Source organism: Bubalus kerabau, chromosome 16 (assembly GCF_029407905.1).
Source record: "Bubalus kerabau isolate K-KA32 ecotype Philippines breed swamp buffalo chromosome 16, PCC_UOA_SB_1v2, whole genome shotgun sequence".
Lineage (NCBI taxonomy): Eukaryota > Metazoa > Chordata > Mammalia > Artiodactyla > Bovidae > Bubalus > Bubalus kerabau.
In genome coordinates this window covers 54,567,960-54,591,885 of record NC_073639.1, presented here as the reverse complement: position 1 = coordinate 54,591,885, position 23,926 = coordinate 54,567,960, and the positions used below count along the sequence as shown (strand labels likewise).

Below are 23,926 nucleotides of genomic sequence, written 5' to 3'. Positions count from 1 at the left end.
GTTGGACATGACTGAGTGACTAAACAACAACCAGAATCTAATGCCACTGCTGATCTGGCAGGAGGTGGAGCTCAGGTGGTAATGAGAGCAGTGGGAAGTGGCTATAAATACAGATGAGAGTCCCTGGATAGCTAGCTGTCTGCCACTCACCTCCTGCTGTGTGGCCCAGTTCCTAATTAATCCTACGCTCCCATAGAACAAAACTGCCTAATGGCCTGATACTGGCCTGTGGCCTGGGAGTTGGGGATCCCAGCGTTAAACGCGAGCATTCTCATCTGAGGTTCAGCTGGGGAAGACTCTTCTTCCATACTCACTGGTGTGTTGGCAGAGTTTATTTCCTTGCTGATGTAGGACTTTGGGCCCTGGATATTTACTGACTCTTGGGCCTCAGTTGCTAGAGACTACCCAAGCTCCTTGCCACGTGGGTGTCCCAACATGGCTGCTTATTCCTTCAAAGACACCTGGGAGAGAGATTCTGCAGAGTGAGTCCACTAATAGGATGGAGTCCTATAAAATGTATTGGAACCACGGAATGACATTTCATCACGTCTATCATACTATTCTGATTAGTAGGAAGCACAGGTCCTCCCCACACTCAAGGGGAAAGGATTCTAAAAGACGTGATCCCCTGGAGTCCGGGTTCATAGTGGACCACCCCATTGTCTGCTGCACCTGGTATGGACCAGAAGTAAACAAGTAAGTGGCTAAGGAAGACATGCCCTAGGCTGGAGGCAGTCATTTTTTGCTGGTTTTGGGTGTCTGGGGGCCAAGGCAGAGTTTTGGATATACTTATCTTACTGCCATAGGAAGTGCAAAAGAAGGGAGCAATTCATCAAATTTCCAATTTGTCAAAAGCTATATGTATAGTTTGATGAATTTTTAGCGTTCTTAGGTGAAAGGTTAAACAGTGAGATAAGAGACGGGAGATAGCTCCTCAGAAATCAGCACGTGTTGCTTTGGGGAAGTTCTCACTGGAATTAAAACCCCACTTTGTGCGTGCCTATCCTTAGAGCTGAAATCCATGCCTTCGAGGACTCTGCTCTGAAGGGTTTCCAGCACGGGTTGTTTGTTTGTCCTTCAAGTTGACTCCTGCTCTCTTTAGGACTGAGACCAAAAGTATCTATCCTTAGGGTCCAGGTTCAGCCACCTGGACAGGAGGGAGCCCCACCTGCTCTGTAGTCATGGGCATGGCAGGCTCCTTGCATTGACTCTTTCTCCTGTCCTGTAATCTCTCCCAGGTTTAAATCATGGTCTGCAACAAGCTCTCAGCAGAGCCTGCCTTTGCCAGTCTTCAGGTGCCTAGTGGGAGATTCATGCCTCTCTCTGTGGTTAATTTATCACAGAGAAAGTGGTTTGCTGGGAGAATCCAAATTAAAAGTATCTTTACAGTTTTGCCGAAGCTCATCCTGAAAGTGCTCCAGCGCCCAGGGCTGGGCTTATCTCAGAAAGCGAGATGAACACCAGATGTTCCTTGGCATTACTCTCCTTGACAGAATGTGATTGTCTGAAGTATGTCCCAAGCACTGTTATCCAAGGATTGTTCTGGGGACCACCTGCATCAGAATGGCAGCCTGTTTAAAAACCTAGCAGTGCTGGGTTCCGGCCTAGACCTAGTGAGTTGGTCTTTGGAGGTGGGGTCCGGATAGCTGTAACTCGGCGATTCTGATGGCCTGAAAGTCTAAGAACCTCTGGTCCAGAATTCTCATGCCTGCACTCTGCCCCCTGCTGTTGATAGTTTTTATCTCTTACTGGGCATTTTCAGCCCTGAAGGTCTGATATTTATGGAGCACCCAGAGATAGATGGTTAGATAGAGACCTTTCATTCTACCAACAGTTATTAAGCACTTCCAATTTCCCTGGTGTGGCTCTCAGAACAATGGATAAAGCAGGAAACACAATATTAAAAAAAAAAAAATTCTACCCAGTCTCCTGGTGCTTCCATCCAGCGGGAGAGACAGAATAAACAACAGAAGCAAAGTCTGTGGGTAGTAGATAGGGCTTTATTTTAGATTGGGTGGATTGGGAAAGGCTCAAAGAGATATTTGCCGGAACCTGAAGGAGATGAGGGAGTGAGTCCTGTGGGTGTCAAGGGAGATCTTTTCAGGCGAGGGGAACAACATGAGCAAAGGTTTAAAGGCAGGAAGTCATGTGCTGTTTTAGGAGCTATGAGGAAGCCAGTTCCCCGCCAATAGAGAATGTTAGTATATTTCACATATGTAAAATATGCACTTTTCAGAGCATTGACATTTAAAACTACAAGTGTGTTATGGAAGGTTTTTCTTTAATTCGAAAATATCTGGCCAATGGAAACTAATCCACTGAAAATGGGAACATAAAATCATATAGAAAGTCATGAGAAAAAGGAAACCTGATTGGGATTTTTCTTCTTCTTTGAGAAATGAAATAAAGATAAACAAGTAAACAAAATCCAGTAATTCCCTTTCGGTGCTGCTCAGAATGAAGAAGGCATTCATTGCCTCTTGACAGTGTTTTGTTGTTATTTCCCTTCAATTTTATAGAACTGCACGGTGTTGCATTTTTCATTTCACACTTGATGTTGTCAGTAGGATCTCAAAAAGGGCCAGCTTAGCGGAAGTATTTCAAGGCTTCCCCAGTTTCCCCAAGAGCTTCACTCTGCTTTGCTAGGCAAGCTGGTCTCTTTTGAAGCACTTATCTCTTTTCCCGTTGATTTCCCCTTCTTCACTTGTGAACCATCAGTAAGTATCTCTTGAAAGGGGGTGGATCCTTTGCTGGATCCTTTTTCTCAGTAGCTTGGTTGGCATTTGTCAATCCTCCATATTCCAAGGTTGGCATTTGCACTTTGCAATAGATCTGCATTGCACTGGCGTTGTATTTATAGCTGACAATCAGCAGGGTCCGACCCCACTCCCCAAAGGACAGAAGATGCTGAGTTGGTGCCACTGCCATCCAAACGCCAAGTGAGAGTGGGGATTGGTTTCCTGAAGGCTCTGTTCATCTAACAGTTTCTTAGCTTGCCGTGTTATTTTTGTCTATGTAATCACGTAACTTGGAGAACACAGATAACAAATAGTTATATGATGAAGACCCTATGGAAATATAATTATAAGTTTCTTTTGGTGAATGTCAGGAAATAATTGTATAAATGAACCAGAGGTGATCCCTGTAGGTTGGTCCTTGTATTGTTTATTTCTTCACAGTAGACTAAGACCTGTTAGCTTAAGAGTCAGACTCAATTTTTTACACATCTAATTGTTTTAAATATACTGGAAATAAGCATGTTATAGTAGACATTTGGAGCTCGCTTGCTTTGCATGCCCTGCAGAACTGTTCCCAAGGTCTGTTAGCGATAGACCTTAAGACTCCAAGCTGCAGTGGTGCTTTGGAGCTGTTTGACCTGGAGGTTTCCCACCATTCCGCTCGGTGACATGGAAGTTCCCTCTCTGATTCTCCTCTTCCTGGGGCTCCCTGCCCTCCTTCCCTTCTGGCTAGTGGCCCCCATATAGTCTGGAGAATCTTAGGCTGTGAGGGAGAAGGAAATGGCAACCCACTCCAGCGTTCTTGCCTGGAGAATCCCAGGGACAGGGGAGCCTGGTGGGCTGCCGTCTATGGGGTCGCACAGAGTCGGACACGACTGAAGCGACTTAGCGGTAGCCGGAGCAGTAGGCCGTGAGGGACTCCTACAGTAACACGCAAACCTATCGAATCTTCGCCCAGGTAAGGCTTTTGCGCGCCACTGCCACCTTGTGGTCGTATCTTTCCCTTGATCAGCCCCCAAATCCCTCAAACTCATTACAGTGCTGAGACCATTAATCGTTGTCACAAGGCTTAGATTATTGTAGTTTTTAAATAACAAGAGTTAAGAATATCACTAAGCCTAAAAATATTTCTCTAAAACAAACTTAATGAATATTCAAGGCATGGATTTTTCTGGGCTTAGATTGTTGTAACAAATAGGATCTAAAATTGGGAAAGGTTTGGACTGAGAACTAGGATTGAGGGACAATTTTATAACTTCCATGTAGGAGAGAGGCAGAACCTCAATAATTTAGCTTCAGGCTTGTGTTTTTGATTCCTGCCATCCATTTTTTTCTGTTATAACTCGAATTTCCTTTTGGCAGCCACTCCCTGCTAACCCCTCCCCTGTGGTTCAGATGGGGTTAATTTTACCTAGTGCAGGATGGTCACTGATGGGCCACACCATTGAGCATTGTGCTTTCACCCACCTCGGCCTCAGTTATAGGTCCAAGGTTGAATCCTCAGTCAAGTTCAACCAATGAAAACCTGGCTCCAGGATTTTGTTCTGGAGTCAAGAACAAAATCTTGAGAGAGTCTTACTTTTCCTTGGTTGATGAGGATGTGAGATCTGGAGCTGTTGCAGCCACATTGTGGCCACTAGAGGAGAGCCTGTCACTGCACAAAACCCACATATGTGAGAGCTGAACAGAGTCAAGTGCCTAGGGAACTGGGAGGCATCATTTAAACCTTTGTGATGAGTCACTTCTAAAGCTGGCCCTACTTCTAGACATTTAAGTAGATATGAACCAGAAGTGGATTATTTCTTTGGTCAACTACAATCACAGAAAATTTCAGAGAATTTGTCAGGTGTACACTGATGTCCTTGGAACCCAAAGTATCAAAGGTTGAATGTTCTCTACAGTAACCTTTATATATTTATATAAGAATTTTCTGTGGCAAATGGAGGGTTTGCCCCATCTTGGGATATGAGAGGAATTTCCTGCCAAGGAAAAAGAGTAAGATGAGAGAAATCATATTTGGAGAGGGGGTGGTTGGGATCCTGCATGAAGACTTAGAGCAGTTTCAAAAGACATCTCTGGAGAAGGAAATGGCAAGCCACTCCAGTGTTCTTCCCTGGAGAATCCCAGGGACGGGGGAGCCTGGTGGGCTCCGTCTATGGGGTCACATAGAGTTGGACACGACTGAAGTGACTTAGCAGACTTAGCAAAAGACATCTCATAGGGAGGGGACCTGATGCCTAAGTGTATGATCTCTGGAGAGTATGCAATAGTCCATGGTAAGAAAAATCCTAATGGTAACACTGATCAGTTTCTTTGTCCCAGGTGTTTTTCTGAGCACTTTATATTCAGTGATTCACTTAACCTTCATAATAACAACATTATAGGTAGATATTCTTATCATACACATTTTGTAGATGAGAAAACCACCTCACAGATGTTCAGTGATTTATCCAAACTCTTAAAACTGGTTTGTTGCCATCATCACTAACTCCATCGTCTCCCTGACCTTCGTCTCTGGGAGCATCCAGCTTTCCTAGGCAGGCAGCAATGCCTGGTATTTCACAACCATCCAAAGCAAAGATAATTAGAATATATTTCTCTTGGGGAAGAGTCAGGGGAAAGGAAAATTAGGGAGTTTGGGATTAACATATACACATTGCTGTCTTTAAAATGGATATCCAGCAAGGACCTACTGTATAGCACAGGGAGCTCTGCTCCATATTATGTAACAACCTAAATTGGAAAATAATTGGAAAAGGCATACATACATGTATATGTATAAGTGAATCTCTTTGCTGTATGCCTGAAATTAACACAGCACTGTTAACCAACTATATTCCAATATAAAATAAAAAAATTAAAAAGAATATACTGCTCTTTATTTTGTAAGTTTGTTTTATTAATGTGTCAGTGTCTGTTTACCCAGGCAACTGAGTTTCTTAATTTCCTCCTTTACTCACAGAAAGTAATATAACGTAATATATCCATGTATGTAGCACTTCCTCTATGCCAGCACTTTATATTGTATTATCTCTCTGCCTGTGTATCAGTGTTATGACATGGTCACTGTATTCATTTCCTAGGGCTGCCCCAACAAGCTGGGGGGCTTGAAACAACACATGTATGCTATCTCACAGCTTAGGAGGCTGGAGGCCCGCAATCAAGGTGTCAGGAGTGTTGGTTCCCTCTGGAGGCTCTTAAGGAGAATCCATTCCCTGCCTCTCTCCTGGCTTCTGGTGGGTTGCCCACCATTCTTGGTTTTGTTGGCTTGTGGACAGATCACTCCAATCTCTCCCCTTGTCTTCAGATTGCCTTCTTTCCTGTATCTCTGTCTTCTCCTTTTTGTTCTCTTATAAAGACACCACTCATTGGTTCAGGCCCATCTTAAATCCAGGAGGGTGTCTTCTTGAGATCCTTTAACTAATTATATCAGTGAAGATGCTATTTTCAGATCAGGTCACATTTTGAGGTTCTGGGTGGACCTGAATGTTTGAGGGACCCTATTCAACCCACAACACCTATCCTTACTTTTTCCTCTCTTGAGAGAGGAGGAGCCTCAGCATGGCAGACAAAGTGAACAGCGGGGCTAGGACCCAACCTGGATTGCCTGGAGTGAACACTGGCTCTTGTGTCTCAGGTATAGCTGCCAGAGGGGCAGACTGGATCCTGCTTCCATGGTGGAATCGGCTTTCGATGTCAATCCTTTTCTGTAGTCTTTCGGTGTCACAGATTTTCATTTGTGAACCTGAAGTAACAATCTCCATTCAGAGTGCTCCTAGGAGATGAAACGTTCAGACAGGTGAAGCACAAGACAGTTTAGGTAAAGCTCCTGGAAAAGGGTCTGACCCATGGGTGTGGCCTCAGGAAATCCTAGTTATTACAATTCAACAAAATTTCTGAGCAGTGTCAGGGTGCATGCAGCTCCTAGTATTGTGCCTCCATTGGTATTTGGAGAGGAGGACAGTTTAAACAGGAGGACAGTATTGTCCACAGATCATTTTGACTTCAAAGTTGCAGCCATTCATGCTTTTGAATGATCATTGGTTCAGTTTCCTCGTGAGCACTTTCCTTGTTGTGAGTTGTTTGGTTAACTCTAACATTAGTAAGTGTGCTTTTCTAAATATTTTGGCTGGTGAGTTTCCAGTAACCAGAATGAATGCATCTTTTGTTGTCCAAACATTAATCTTCTTTATCTTCTAGGGCTAAGGCAGAATATGACATTCCTCTTTGCTGCCCACACCCACATAAATTTGCCTGTCTTGTGACAGCTCAAGTTCCCTTGAATGGGAGAGTAAGTCCTACCCTCACACGTGGTATAGGAATTACACGCATGAATGATGAAAGGTATCAGACAGCTCGGCATATGGAAGGTGCCTAAGATATTTTGGCATTTGTTAGTAAGTCTTTTTCTACAGTATGATGGGTCAGGTGGTAGATGAGCCGTTCCCTGGTCTGTACCCAAACCATTGAATACTCACTGGTCTGGACTAAGCTTTGTCCATCTTTGTATTTCCTGGTGCTTCATATATAGCAACTGGATCTCAAGACAGTCTCCTCAATATTAGAGGACTAGGTGGATAATCTGTGGTAGAAAATTGTTTCATGGCATTGATGATCTCAGAGTTCTCATTGCATGCCTTCCCAAGCAGACAGAGAGATTTGACTTACCCACAACCACAACTAGAGACACTCACTGAGGCTTTGATGTGCAGAGCTTGGTCATGCAGACATGGTTGAATGCCTAGTTGGTTGACCTTAGTCTCTAATCCCTCCAGAGGTTCAAGTTGATACCATATGACCCAGGGCTCCCAGGTAAACAAAGATACTCTAATCAGGTAGAACACCACAAGGGCTTAGAGGTCACCTCCTAAGAGTTGAGGGTAAAGACTCATCTTTGGGCAAAGTTCATCTTTACTACACATCCACTGTGTGGACAACCAAACCATTAAAGTGGATGGCTTAAATATAAGACACAAACACTTAGATGTGCTCACCAGGCAAGTTTTCTTCTGCCCTACAAGGTGGCAGATGCTGTGGGTTGGAGAGACCTAGAAGAATGAGATGGGGAGGCTATGGGTCTCTGCCCTCTCTTGTCTCTGCTGGGTGGAGTCTGGCCTGCAGTCCAGGTGTCTTTCTTGCTTGTCCATAGCTGCTGGATTGTCACCTGTCATTGGACCAACAGGGAGGAATGCTCATCTGGACTCTGAGGCTCTTCCCCATCATAGACAAGGTCAAAGTCTCAGGTTACACTGTGTCCTGGACACCTCGAGGGGTGGTGGAGGATTGGGGGAAAAGCGCCTAGGTGTGTCCAGGGTGGCAACGGTCTAACTCATCTTGGGAACTCCCATTGAGCTTGGACAGTGGAGAAGTCACGTCCAAGGGTGAAAGTTCTCCATAGCCTTGACTTGCATTCCTGTTACCAACATGAAGTCTGCTTGCTTTGTTTGGAACTTCACACTGAATGATTGAAAGTGAAAGTGTTAGTCACTCAGTTGTGTCCAACTCTTTGCGACCCCATGAACTGTAGCTCTCCAGGCTCCTCTGTCCATGGAATTCTCCAGGCAGGAATACTGGAGTGGGGTTGTCATTCTCTTCTCCAGGGGATCTTGCTGACCCAGGGATTGAACCCGGGTCTTCTGCATTGCAGGCAGATTCTTTACCAAATGAATGATTATGAGTGTACGTAAGAGTCCACATGGAACAAACAGAAAACTACATATGCGTGAGCACAGCTGGGTGCATTCTTACAACCTGTATTGCAATCAGCACCCAAAGAAGAGACAAACATTGTAGGTGCTCCAGAAGCCCCCCGGGGAGCCCGTCCAGCTGTTTGCTCCAAAGGGTAACAGATGCTAACTTCAGCCTCACAGATGAGTTTAACTGTTTCAAAATTTCTATAAATGGGATTATACAGTGTGTGCTTTTTGACACCTGGCATCTGCCACTCAACCTCCAAATATAAGAGGTTCATCCATGTAGTTTTTAAAAAATTGATTTAAATTTGTTTTAATAAATATTAAATTGATATCTGTTTGGAGATGTCAGTTAGTATGCACAGATTTATTCCTAAATTGTTCTCTCCACTATTTTATTTTTACTTTTGATTGGGGTATAGTTGGTTTGTGGAATCTAAAAAAAAGGCTACAAATGGATGTATCTACAAAACAGAAATACAGATGTCAAAAATAAACTTATGGTTACAAGGGAGTAAAAGGTCGGGGAGGTAAATTGGAAGACATACACATGTGTGCTAAGTCACTTCAGTTGTGTCTGACTCCTTGCGACCCTATGAACTGTAGTCCTCCAGACCCCTCTGCCCATGGGATTCTCCAGGCCAGAATACTGGAGTGAGTTTTCCTGACCCAGGGATCAAACCCGTGTCTCTTACGTCCCCTGCATTGGCAGGCAGGTTCTTTACCACTAGCGCCACCTAAGAAACCCTAGCACATACTCACTACTGTATATAAAATAGATAACTAATAAGGACTACAGTATGGCACAGGGAACTGTACTCAGTACTCTGTAATGACATATATTGGAAAATAATCTAATAAAAGGGGGGATATATGTATAACTGATTCACTTTGCTGTACATCTGAAACTAACTCAGCATCCAGTTTTGTGTGGTACTACACTGTTTATTCTTGGTATTTCTGTCTTATTCCATTGGGTGACTGTAGATTTTATTAGTTCTGCTTTTGATGGACAACGCAGGCCATTCCCCTACTGGGTTTCATATGACAGCGCTGCCGTGAACTTCTTCGTGCAGGTCTTTTGGGGAAACAAACGCCTGCATTTCTGTTGCTCATATGCCTACGAGTGAACGTGCTGGGCTGTAGGGTCTGCAGAAAGTCCTGGAGCACATGAGGAGGTGCCCTTGACAGTGGTGGGTGAGAAATGCCCAGTGAGACTCTGGCATTCTTTCCCACAGAGCCTCTGCAGCTGGCACAGCCCCTGCAGCCTCTCAGACCCTTCTCCTTCATGAGAACCCTTCCTCATCCACCCCCAGGGAAGAACCGGCCCCCAGATCCTATCCATGCCTGGCACACACGTCTGTTTTGTTTCCATCCTGCAGGGCCCCCAGAGAAGAAAGTGATCTGGTTCCTAACACACCGATCAAACAGAAAATTAACACACGTGGCAGAACGCTGGAGCTCCTTCTTCGGGGCACTTGTAAAGATAACAAGACACTTAGTTTTTGAAGGAAAGCCATTTACTGGCACTCTTTCTTGCATCTCCCAGAGGAAAGGGGAGATCGGTTCTAGCTCCCTGTTTTTACTCTCTGTTTTGAATTAAGATGGTCATATATATATATATTTTTCTACCTGACAGAATTAAGGCAGCAGCCGGTGTGAAAATAACTGCAGTGAGAGTCAGCAGCGAGGACCAGTGGGCAGTCCAGGAAGAAATAGATAACGACAGCGTTCAGACCACAGCCACCCTCACATGCGTGGGCCATCACCCGGACACACAGAGCAGGTAAGCACTGGGATCCTCAAGGTACCTCGGCAGCCGTTTGGTGGGGATGGCTGCAGACGCTGATAGCAAAATAATGTGTGTATAAATAAAGCAATGCCTCTGCATTTAATGGGCGATGTGTTCTTTTGAGCTCATCAGCGCAGCTCCGTCCTGCAGCTTCTGAATGGCTCCATTATGGGATGTGATGCTGGCTGAAGGCTTTATCCTTTATGCTCTTTCTACATCAATGACCTGATTAGGTTGGCAATCTCAAACATTACCTGCACTCACATTTGTCATGGTGCAGGGTTTGATAACCATTATTTTTAAATTTTATTATTGTTACTGTTGGCAGCGAAGAACTGAAGAATGAAATGGGTAAAATAGAAATGATTTAAGAGGCAAGGGGGAAAAGTACTTTTTTAATGAGCGAATGTAGGGTGGCTCTAAGCTGTCTAGTAATTGTCTCTTAGTGCTTAAAGGTGGTTGTTTTGCAGATATCACACCTGGGTATTGGCATATGGGCTCAGAATGTGAAGTTAGGTCAACTTCACATCGTTGGTGGATCTTCTCCAGCTCGGATACCACCCTTGGGTTTTATGGTGCTGAGCTCACCTGGGAGGCAGAGGGAGGAGCTCACCTGGGAGGCAGAGGGAGGTCATTGCTAATAATGTTGCATCCGGGCTCCCAACAGGCAGAATGAGCTCAGGCCTGTTGCAATAGCCTTTTCTATGATCTCTTTGCCTGTCTTCTCTTCCCTTTTGACTGAGCAATGCTGGCTATGCCATACTCCCGTTTTGTTTTTTTTTTTAATATTTTTCTATTTTTGGCTGGATTATTTTGGCTTAGCTGCAGCCTGAGGGCTTCTCTCTAACTGTGGTGCACAGACTCAGTACTTGCGATGTGCAGACTTAGTTGCCCTGCAGCATGTGGGATCTTAGTTCTCTGACCAGGTATTGAACCTGAGTCCCCTGCATTGCAAGGTGGATTCTTAACCACTGGCCCACCAGGGAAGTCTTCCTACCGTGGGAGCCATTAATAGCTCCCCCTTCAGCCAGGATGAGACCCAACTTCTCAGGTTGGCATAGAGCCCCTTTCTGATCTCTTACTTACCACCTTCTATCGTCATAACCTGTTCTCTTTTCTTTATGTTCTTGTTTTTTTGTTTTGTTTTGTTTTTTGGCTATACCGTGGGGCATGTGGGATCTTAATTCCCTAACCAGGGATTGAACCCACATACCCTGCAGTGGAAGTGCAGAGTCTTAACCACAGGAGTGCCAGAGAAGTCTCTCTTTTCTTGTTTTTAAATGCTATGAGGTCCATGATATTGGGCACTGAAGGAGCACTTGGTGAATAAATGAGGGGGTTAGTGGTGGGAGCATGAGAAATGGAGAGATCGGGTGGAATTTGCCTTTTCCAATGGATCTCTAGGCTGAGTGCTGTCTCATCTTGGGCGACCTCAGCCAACCTCTGCTAGAACTCTGTTCTGACTGCTTTTGAAGATTTCTTTCAAAAGGAAAGAGAAACTCAGGTTGAGTGACCAAAAAGCCTTCTATTAGGGGTATTGATCAGGGGATCTGGGTGCCTCTCACTCCCAAATCAACATTCTGGATATTGTCCTTTATATCCCTTGACAGAACTTCAGTCTGAGACCTCAATTGACCCGTGATTTCCCTGGAAATCTCTACTTGCTATCTGAACGCCCCCGAATCCGGCGTTGATACATGAAGAGAGCTTAGGATTTACATATTTGGGCTCAGGTGCAAGTGCTAGAATTGCCACCTAAAATGGCTGCTACGGTAGGATTTTGTGATCTCATGTGATGAGAAATTTGGAGGTGGGTGTTTCCGTGGTTGGTTACTCTGGCAGCACAGTTGTGCCCCCGGGTGTGTGCTCTGCCTTTCCACTCTATCGTGCCCAGTTTGTTGGCTGTCATCCTCCAGCTGGTTTTCTCGTGGCTGCAAGATGGCTGCAGCAGTTCCAGACATCACAGACTTATCCAGTTGTATACAAAGACTGGAAGGGAGGGGGGCTTCTCCTCAGGTACCTTTTTTTTGCCGGGAGAGAAGACCTTTCCAACTGGAAAGACGACTTTCCCTTCAAGTCTTCCTTTTAGATATCATCAGTAAGCAGTGGGTTCCATGCCTTTGCTCAAGAATTAGCACAGTCTGGGAAAGTGAATATTTGCTGTTATTTTCAGGCTTTGTACTGGGAGAAGGTCTTTGCTATCAGGGAAGAAGCGTGGTCAACTAGCAGTGTTTGGCACACTCTTTAAAAGTGGGACCTGTCAAGGATTGTGGTTTGAGTTCTGCTTTGACTCCACTGGATGGCTTCCTGTTTATTTTTGAGGTGTTTATCAAGTGGACTTTGACTGATGCCCTTAGCTACTGCACGAATGAAGTCCAAGCAAAAAGGGCTCCTAGGAACACCTGGAAAAGTTCAAGGCAGGGACCGGAACCAAGAGTGTCTGGATGCAGTATCCCTAACAACCTGTCTCCTGTCTTTCCTCTGGGTTGCTATCATCTCCAGCAGGCTCTCCCTCCTGGTGGCAAGTTGACCATCAGCAGCTCCCAACATCCATCCTGCTGGCTTGGTCTCTTCAGGGAGAACATGCTCTGTCCCATGGTGTCCAGCAAGTCTTGGGGCTGCTCATCACTGGCTCTGCTTGGAGTAACGTGGATCTCATACTCACCCTGAACCAATCTCTGCAGCCAGCTGTAAAAGTAGGGGATGGCTGGGCCCACCCAAACAACTTGGACTTCGAGTATGAGAGAGGGTTCTTGGGGTGAAACAGGAGGGTAGAAACAAGAAGTGGACCCTCCTGCTGTGCTGGAGCAGCCCCAGTGGGCTGCCTGGACGTGCACCCTCAGAAATTACTGTGTGGGTCTCAAATGGCCTTCTCCACGGTTTATGCACATGGAATTGATTTGGTTGAAACATTGGACTGATCAAGAGCTGATGTTTTAAGTTGAAGGACAAGCACAGGCTGTGGTTATCACTTTTGGTTTTGAGAGAATCAATTCTGCGTTCTCTTTAGAAGAGATTTATAAAGTTACAAGAGAAAAAAAACCCTTACATAACCAGAGTTACATAATTATCAGGCATTCTGGCATCCTCATCTTCTCTTTCTTCACTTTCTGTTTTTGACCTCCCCGGGGATGTTAGAAGGACAAGGACTGTTGCTTTGGCATGACAATTTATGCTTATTTAATATCCTTCTAGAATCCATTCCATAATCTAAATAAATAATTGCTTCTTTTTATGCTTTTTTTTTTTTTGTTGAATTGTGAGATCAAATGAGGTGTGAAATACACGCTCATGGACCGTGTTTGCCGGGCTGGCAAAGTGAGTCTATGAATATATCCCCAAATGAAACATCCCACTGAAAGCTGCAATCTCTGAATTGTGACAACCTTGGGCGGAATAGGGTTTTTAACAGAATATAATGCACACACTGCCTGAAGTTCTGTGATAAGAATTAAAAATGTGTCATATGGGAAGATTCGATGGGCTTGATGAGGAAGGCAGTAAGGGTCTTCATTTAAAATATTTTAATGAACACTCATTGTGAGGAAATGTGAGTAATAAAGATGAAAACCACAAGGTAAACAGTTGCATTGCCCAAAGAGGAGAAAAGAGGTTAGAAAAATAAGCACATTTGAAAGTGTTCAGAACAGATGAAGCAAACCCAAGGGAAAGGAAAGCTGGATGAAGTGGACTCAAATGGAGACAATGTGCAACCAGCTAGGTTGAGGTGAGATTGTTCCTTCAATGGTTTCCATCAGACTGTGGGGACCCAAACATTGGAGAAAATAGGCTGCCACTTTTTGTATGGTCAGAAACCACGTTGCAGAACTCATCTCCTCTGAAAGTTGGGACAGAGACAAGTTCTTGGGAGTGCACCATGGAAACAGGAGTCTCCGTAGGAAAGAAAAGCCAAACCCTAGAATAGATTTCTTGAAAGAAATAGACACACCTCACATGACTATAACCCAGTTGAAAGAGAAATCCACCTCAAAGGTAAATGTTTACCATGAAGTGTTACCATGTTTGAACATCTGGATCCAATATTTCAGGAGTTTTTCTTGACCTGCTCTAATCCAGAAATGATTATAACCAGTTGAGCAGAAGAAAGGATTATCCTTTTTACTAACTCAACTAACTCATTGCTTTCATTGCTTGTTGTGAAACTGAACAGTGGAAACCTTAAGGAACAAACAGCAGTAAGAGGAAAAGTCATCTCTAATCACATAAATGTCATGTGTCATTTTATGGCTCCATGGAACATGAACCAGGCTAAATCTTTTGTTGTGCTTCAGTTCAGTTCAGTTCAGTTCAGTCGCTCAGTCGTGTCCGACTCTTTGCGACCCCATGAATCGCAGCACGCCAGGCCTCCCTGTCCATCACCAACTCCCAGAGTTCACTCAGACTCATGTCCATCAAGTCAGTGATGCCATCCAGCCATCTCATCCTCTGTCGTCCCCTTCTCCTCCTGCCCCCAATCCTTCCCAGCATCAGAGTCTTTTCCAATGAGTCAACTCTTCGCATGAGGTGGCCAAAGTACTGGAGTTTCAGCTTTAGCATCATTCCTTCCAAAGAAATCCCAGGGCTGATCTCCTTCAGAATGGACTGGTTGGATCTCCTTGCAGTCTGTTATTCAAGTTGGAGAAGAAGGAGGAGGAGGAGGAGAAAGAGAGAAGGAGGGGAGGGGGGAACAGGAAGGAGAGGAAGAGGAAGAATGAAGAGGAGGAGGAAGAAGGGGAGGGGGAGGAGGGAGAAAGAGTACAGTGATGGTCATAGTTGTCTCTGTTTCTGAGTAGATTTTCCCACCAGATTTAGTTCAAGTTGGTTACTTTGCTTCCGTAAAATATTTTACTGAAACATAAACAATAGAACACATGGAACATTTTAAGTGTCTCTGAGGATAATTTTGTGTAGTTTTGTTGTCTGTTCTTTATTCATTTGAAAAAGTTCTTGAAAACTATGTCATTCTCATTAGGTGCCCAGCACCACTGTAAGTCTTTGAGGAAACACACATGTTTAAAAATCAGAACTATTAGAGCCTTGGGAGGCTAAAAACTATTAAATTGAGATATAGTTTAAACGATTTCCCTAGGTCTCAGAACCAGTGAGTAGCCAATGCAGTTCGCACTTTGGGTCCCCACTCTTGTCCACGACACTGCGTGCGTCATAAGGCCTGGGGACGTACCCATGCTGTGCACACTCCTTCAGCTCTCTTGTCCCAAATGGACTGAAAACTCAGTAGAAAGCAGCACCCACAGCACTAGCAAGCCATCTACAATGTGGAAATATACACCATAGTGCATTGAAGGGTGGTCCCTCAATAGATGTTTCTACATCTGAATGCCCGGAACTTGTGAACTTGACCTTATTTGGAAAAAGGGTCTTTACAGAGGTAATTAAGGAATCTTGAGATGAGGTCATCATCTTGGAGTATCTGGGCAGGCCTTCAATCCAATGATGTGTCCTTCTAAGATCGACACACAGAGGAAAAGCCCATGTGAAGATGGAGGCAGACGTGAGAGGGATGCGGCCTCAAGTAAAGGAAGCCTGGGGCCACCAGGGGCTGGAGAAAGCAATGCATGGGTCCTCCCCCAGAGACCCTGATGACAGCTTGGTTTTGGAGTTCTATCTTACAGAACTGTGATAGTTCCGTTGCTTTGCTGCTGCTGCTGCTAAGTTGCTACAGTCATGTCCCACTCTGTGTGACCCCATAGACGGCAGCCCACCAGGCTCCCCCGTTCCTGGGATCCTCCAGGCAAGAACACCGGCGTGGGTTGCCATTTCCTTCTCCAGTGCATGAAAGTGAAAAGTGAAAGTGAAGTCGCTCAGTTGTGTCCGACTCTTTGCGACCCCATGGACTGCGGCCCACCAGGCTCCTCTGTCCATGGGACTTCCCAGGCAGGAGTACTGGAGTGGGGTGCCACTGCCCTCTCCGTTGCTTTAGGCCCTTACATTTGTGGTAATTTGTTGAAGCAGCCCTAGGAAACAAATACAGGGGGCTTAACGACTACTTGGTGAATGAATCAATCAAGACATGTCAGTCCTGGATGTGTATCTGAATAGCCTTGGAGTCTCTAAAAACACATGTTCCTTAAACCTTAGCCCTAACTGGGTCACAGGCATTACTATTAAAACAAAAAGAGAAAAACCTGCCCAGGTGATTCTTTCTTTTTATTTAAAAACATTTATTAATTTGTTTGGCTGCATCGGGTCTTAGTTGGGTCATGTGGGATCTTTTGTTGTGGCACAGGGATTCTCTAGTTGTGGTGTGTGGGCTCAGTAGCTGTGGCTTGGGGGCTTAGTTGCCCCACTGCATGTGGGATCTTAGTTCCAGGACTTGGGATTGAACCCACGTCCCCTGCATTGCAAGGTGGATTTTTAACCACTGATCATCAGGGAAGTCTCTCCACAGATGATTTTAATGTGTTGCCAGGGCTCCAGGAATAAATGAAATATTAATGAATTTAAGCACCATCAAAAGATAGAGGTACCTTGTTTTTTAAAACAATTTTAGGATTGGAAAATAATGGAACTTAGAATACAAAATTCTTGGATTTATAGTAGTGTTTGTCACTGCACACCTGGAGACCTCTAAGTACCAGCTGTCAAAATAGTTCAAAACCAAGATTTGATGTATAGAAATGCATCATGTTGTTTTTAATTCTTTCTAGAAAGTGACAACAGAATTCACCTATAGGAAATGGAGAACCCCTTCTCTCCCCCTAAAAGGGATCAGATGACTATAAGAAAAGGAAAAAAAAATGTTCTAAAAATATTTCACCTCTTTTGCTAACCAGTGGGAAACTCGGTTCATTTATGCTGCTGGCCAGTTTCAGCCTAAGTGTAATAGAAAGCTTCTTACTTCAAAGTAATAGATGTTTGGTTACTTATTAAAACAGAGAAGATAAAAGTCATCTCTGAATCAGTGTGTGATTCACAGGTAACCACTGTTAATATTTTGATGAGTCTACTTGTATATACTTATGGGTTTATGGGTATATGAGTGTGCAAAAATATGTGACTTTTGTCACTTTTAGAATTTCTTTACCTTTGAAAGCTGTTGTTTTCTGTGATATTGTAGAATAAATATATGGCAACATCTTTTCATGTCATTAGATATTTAACCATAAAAATAATTATCAACCCCTGGTAGCTCGGTTGGTAAAGAATCCACATGCAGCGCAGGAGACCCCCTTTCGATTCCTGGGTTGGGAAGATCTGCTGGAGAAGGGATGTGCTATGCACTCCAGTATTCCTGAGCTTCCCTTCAGCTGGTAAAGAACCTGCCTGCAGTGTGGGAGACCTGGGTTTGACCCCTGAGTTGGGAAGATTCCCTGGAGGATGGAAAGGCTACCACTTCACTATTCTGGCACGAAGAATTCCATGGACTGTATAGTCCCTGGGGTCGCAAAGAGTCGGACATGACTGAGCGACTTTCACTTTCACTTGAAAAACTGCTAAAAGTGGTGGGTTCTCGCGCCCACCCCCCAGCCAATACAAATATGCATCTATAAACATTTTTTCCTAACAATTTCAAGATTAATAGGGCCTTTCAATGGACTATAATTTTCAAAAAATATTTTTATTTATTCATTTGGCTGCACTGTTAGTCGTGGCATGCTAGACTTTCGGCCTTTAGTTGAGGCATGTGAGCTCTTAGTTGCAGCATGTGGAATCTAGCTCCCTGGCCAGAGATTGAACCCAGGTCCCCTGCATTGGGAGCATGGAGTGTTAGCCACTGGACCACTAGGGGAGTCCCAGAACCTGTAATTTTTAATGTAATATCTAAAAGCGGAATGGTATTCTATTGATATTATAGAAGTGTATTCTATTCATTTACCAAGTTTCATTTCTTTCCTCTTTAAAGCATTGCTGCTGGCCATTTTTGTTTTATTTTTCCCCCTTTTAAACATTCATTTTTTTAAAACACGAAGTTGTATATTCCTATAGGTAAGTCTTTGGGAGAGAAAGCTAGAAGTGAATGGGTAGGTTCAAAAGACATAACAGTGTTTCAAGTTTTTGAAGCTTTTGTGAAATTTTCCTGCCTGATCTATGTAAGTACGCCCAGCTCTCAATTCTTTTGCCAATGTTGGGCATTGCCTTAAAAAGAGAATTTGATAGTTGAAATATGGCTGTCTTCTTGTAGGCTTAATTTGCATTGACTGTTTCTGGTGAAATTTAACAATTTTTCTCATGTTTAACTGCACATGTTTTTCCCCACTTGTTGTCTTGAGTTTTTTAATTTTAGTTATTATGTTATGACTTTAGCAGCAATGTTGTTGGGTTTTGTGTTGTCGAATCTAGTCACCATTTTCTTTCAAGTCAAGTGCTCCCACTGGGAGGAGGGATGGTGTAGGGGTGAGCAGAACACTTAAAAGGCTTTGTCAAAGCCCACCCATCAGCCTGGCTTCTGAGAGGTGTCAGAGAGAAGCAGAACCGACTTTCTTCTGGTTAAAGAAAGAGACTGGTTGGAGAAAGACTTTATTCAGAAACCTTTTCAGCAAGGGAAGAGAGACCCCAGGGTGGAATTGGGCTCTGTTCCCAACGCAGTAAAGACAGCTGGGGATTTACAGCCAAGAAACAGTGGGCGTGGGGTCGGTAGATGGCAAACTGCTAGGAGACATTGAGAATAAGGGATTCTTACGAGACTGACCAAACCAGGTTCTTGCTGAGGGCAGACCAGAGAGATCAAATGTCTAGCGTGGGCATGAGGAATTTGATTGGAGATGGAGGGTGATCAGAATCAAGGATGGGGTGGGATATTTCTAAACTGACTTAGGATTCTTGCTATAACTAGGCTACATGGGTGGGGCAAGGATAAGTCCATGGTCCAGAGAAGGGAGGCTCAGAGATGCTGACTAGGTTTAGTTAGGGAGAGTCTTTGTCAGTGATAGCAAGCAGAAGTGCCCCCTGCTGGCATGTCAAAGACAGGTAGCACGAGTGGTAATTAAACCTTGGTTCTCTTAAGCCATACCCGAGTTCGGTCCCTTGGTCGGAAAGATCTCCTGGAGAAGGATATGGCAACCCACTCCAGTACTCTTGCCTGGAAAATCCCATGGACGGAGGAGCCTGGTAGGCTACAGTCCATGGGGTCACAAAGAGTCGGACCTGACTAAGCAACTTCACTTTCTCTTAAGCCATAGAGGGTTTGTTTTTTTTTTTTTAATTGAAGTATAGTTGAATTGCAATATTGTATTAGTGTCAGATGCATAGCAAAGTGATTCATATATGTGTATGTGTATATACATTAAGATTGTTTACTATTATAGGTTATTACATGATATTGAATATAGTTCACCCTGCTATACAGTAAATCCTTATTGCTTTTCTATTTTATGGATATTAGTTTGTATGTGTTAATCTCAAACTCCTAGTTTATCCCTCTCTGCTCACGTTTCCCCGTTGGTCTGTTTTCTATGTCTGTGAATCTGTTTCTGTTTTGTGAATAAGTTCATCCCTGGCATATTTTAGATGCCATATATATGCTATGTCATATGGCATTTTTCTTTCTCTGTCTCACTTCACTTAGCATGATAAACATGCATTCTTATTAACTAAGGTCCACAATATACGTTAGGGTTCACTCTTCACATTGTAAGGGGACTTCCCAGATGGCACTAGTGGTAAAGAACCCGCCTGCCAATGCAGGAGACTTAAGAGACGTGGGTTCAGTCCCTGGGTTGGGAAGATCCCGTGGAGGAGGGCACGGCAACCCACTCCAGTACTCTTGCCTGGAGAATCCCATGGACAGAGGAGCCTGGCAGGCTACAGTCCATAGCATCACAAAGAGTAGGACACGACTGAAGAGACAGCCCGCACTGTGTATTGTACATTCTCTGGATTTGGATAAATGAACAATGACAAGTATCCATCATTCTAGTATCACACAGAATAGATTCATTACCAGAAAACTCCTTTGTGCTCTACCTATTCATCCCTCCCTTCCTCCCCCCAAACCCTGATAACCACTGATTTTGCTCTTATCCTTCCAGTTTTTCCTTTTCCAGAATGTCATAAAGTTGAATCGCACAGAATGTAGACTTTTCAGGTTTACTTCTTTCACTGAGTAATATGCTTTTCAGGTTCCTCCATGTCTTTCTGTGGCTTGCTAGCTCCTTTCTTTTCAGAACTGAATGATATTCTGTTGTCTGAATGAACCACTGTTTATTTATCCATTTACTTACTGAAGGACATCTTGATTGCTTCCAAGTTCTGGCAACTGAGAATAAAGCTTCCATAAACATCTGTGTGTGTATTTTTTTTGTGGGCTTAAGTTTTCAGCTCCTTTGGGTAAACACCAAGGAATGTGACTGCTGGATCTTATGGTAAGAGTACATCTGGTTTTGTATGAAACTGCCAAACTATCTTTGAAAGTGGCTGCACCATTTTGCATCGCCACCAGCAATGAATAAGAACTCCTGTTGCTCTGTATCCTCGTGGGTATTTGGTTGTTAGTGTTTTGGATTTTACTCTAAGAGGTGTGTAGTGGTTTCTCACTGTTTTAATTTGCAACTCCCTAAGAAGATATGATGTGGAACATCTTTTCATGTGCTTGCTTTCCTTTTGTATCTCTTCTTTGGTGAGGTGTCTAATCAGATCTGTAGCCCATTTTTAAAAAATTGGGCTGTTTTCTCTCCTTCTTGTGTGTTGAGAGTTCTTGGTATAGCTTAGATACCAATTCTTGAACAGTCTTATCCTTCTCTGTGGCTTTTCTTCATTCTCTTAATCAAATATTCATTTTCAGTAGTGATACCATGTAGGGAATAAGTTAATAGGTTTCAAAGTGGCTATATTTAGATGACTAAGAAGTTTTCCCAGTTCTCAGTATGCTGGCTTGGAACGGAAACATTAAAACATTTTTTAAATAAAAAAAAAATGTTTTTAGTCTGCAAGGCATGTGGGATCCTAGTTCCCCGACCAGGGATCAAACTCATACCCCTTGCATTGGAAGTGCAGAGTCTTAACCACTGGACCACTAGGGATGTCCTAGAGCAGGAACTTTTATAGTTGGGTGTTCAGGTATGGTTGCTAAAAAAATGTGTCTGCTTTATGCCTCTGAGTCTTCCTGCTGACCAGGCTGGCATCACTGACTGAGGAAATGTATTCCTGGTGGTATGCCGGCTCATTCCTAGAAATTCCCTGTGGCTGTCTCATGGCCTCTCTGACTGTGATCTCTCTCCACTAATCCATTCTGTTACCAGCTGCCAGAGTAATCTTAAAATACCGCTTTCATCACGACCTAGTGGCTCCCCATTGCCTGTCTCAGCAAGTCTAAACAATTGGCTTGACTTTTTACCGTCTTTTAGAAGCAGGGCTCTCTCTCCCACAAGATGCTGGGAACTCTGGTGCGAGAAACAGAGGCTAGGTCTGAAAACTCGGCCAGTAGGTGGCGCTCTGCACAGTTTTAGGACAAGAGCCCAAGTGCAGAAGAACAAAGAAGAGGATTCAATGGAGGAAAAAGGCCTCTCAGAGAAAGTGACATTTGAATGGGCCCTTAAAGGATGAGTGGAAATTCAAATGTAAACATGTCTGGGAAGGCGGCTTATTAAACCATTCTTTATATGATACTAACACTGTATTGTATTCATTTTCAAGAATGTTTTTTTAAAAATTTTTGTCCGAGTATAGTTGCTTTACAATGTTCTATTAGTTTCTACTGTACATCAAAGTGAATCGGCTATAGGTATACATACATCCCCTCTTTTTTGGATTTCCTTCCCATTTAGGTCACCACGGAGCACTGAGTAGAGTTTCCTGGTCTATACAGCCGATTCTCATTAGTTATTTATTTTATACATAGTAGCAATAGTATTTATACATCATTTACAATCTCCCAATTCATCCCAGTCCCTCCTTTTCCTCTTGGAGTCCATATGTCTGTTCTGTTTGTTTCTCTACTTCTGCTTTGCAAACAAGATCATCTATACTATTTTTCTAGATTCCACAAATATCTGTTAATATATGATATTTGTTTTTCTCTTCCTGACTTACTTCACTCTGTATGACCATCTCTAGATCCATCCAAATCTCTGCAAATGGCACAATTTCATTCCTTTTTATGGCCGAGTAATATTCCATTGTATATAGGTACCCAGCAATCCCACTCCTGGGCATATACCTGGAGAATACCATAATTCAAAAAGATACATGCACCCCAATGTTCATTGCAGCATTATTTACAATACATAGGACATGGAAGCAACCTAGATGTCCATCAACAGAGGAATGGATACATAATGTTCTTTAATGCAAAGTTTTATAGTGGTTGAATTGTCGGAGAATATGAAACATCTGTGGAGGATGGACCTGGCTGGGGCCACTTTGAATAATCCTGGAGAGGTGCCAATTTAGGAGGAGTTCTCAGGGGTATTGGAAGCAAATTCTATTAAATGCAACACTTACTGAGCTCCTACTGTGTGCTAGGTTCTATGCTGTATATTATCTCCATGAATTATCAAAATATCTCCTTGAAGAAAGTAGCACGACTAACTGCACTTACAGATGGAAAGAGTGAGGCTCAGAGATCTTAAGGGTCCACAGCCACAGAGCTAGGACTGGCAGAGCTGGGATATGAACCCAGATGTCAAGATCCTAGAACAGTGCCAGCCACATAGTAGGCACTCTGCAAATATATGCCAGATCATTCTAAGCCCAAGACTCCTAAGAGGGAGGTGCTGAAGAGAAATTCTGCCAAAGGTCAACACTTGGGCGGGATTTTGGTGGCCTCCGCAAATCCCTAATGTAAGCGATGCTGTTCGAGGCTGCAGGAAGTTCAGCCTTGATTACTGCAGTGCCAGCTTCATACATGGTAGGTCCATTGTGAAACAGAGATCGAGAATCGAGTTTCTCTCAGACACTCAAGTATCATTGAGGTTTAGACGTGCCCTTTCTTACTGAGTGCAAAGTTTATTTCTGCTGTGGGATTTGACTTCTGTAGTTCCGTGATGCAGGCAGAAATTGAGTCAGAGGAAATGGGAGGCTTTCTTTCCAAAGGTCTGCCCACATGGTGATCTGAGATCAGAGCCTTTGCACCAAATTTCTGACAGGCAGTTGATGAAATTAACCGAGGGAAACCTGCAAAGTTCATGCTCTTGGAAATGACTCTTTGTTTGACTTTTCAGGCTGGTATTTGTTAGAAACCCCAGCTGCTCCATTAAATCATTTTTTATGTCTTTATTGTGATATATTTATTTACTTATTTTGACATATTTATTATGATGACATTACAGATGTCATTGACCAAACTGACCTTTGGAACCAGGAATCCTTCCTCAGATCTGGTGCAGGTCTTTGATAAAAGCAGTCAAATGAACCTTTAAGTGCTTCCCCAACCCCCTCACTGTTTCCTGGAGAAAATACTCTGTGATTCGAAAGTATTCATTTAACACTGTCTCAACCAAGCATCAATTCCTTTATACCTACAGAAAAGGTAGTATGCTTGGTTTCCTTTCCTTTCCTGTATAAGAAGAAACCTCTGTGTCTTTTTTTCCCTCTATTGTTTTGGTCATGAGGCATGTGGGCTCGTAGTTCCCTGACCAGGGGTTGCAGCCATGTCCCCGGCAGTGGAAGAGTGGCATCGGGACCACTGGACCACCTGGGAAGTCCTAGAAACCTTTTATTTTATTTATTTATTTATTTATTAAAAATTTTTATTTTATTTTATTTTTAAACTTTACACCATTGTATTGGTTTTGTCAAATATTGAA

At 43.5% G+C, this 23,926-nt stretch overlaps 1 protein-coding gene across 1 annotated transcript in view; it reads left to right on the top strand.

Annotated features, from left to right (window-relative positions):
• Positions 1–23,926, top strand: part of LOC129629744 (transmembrane protein 132B) — a 224,465-nt gene that overhangs the window by 45,220 nt on the left and 155,319 nt on the right. The window contains exon 2 of the mRNA XM_055549950.1: positions 10,071–10,217. Within this exon, the coding sequence (XP_055405925.1) occupies positions 10,071–10,217 (147 nt within the window). The remainder of the gene's footprint in view (positions 1–10,070; positions 10,218–23,926) is intronic.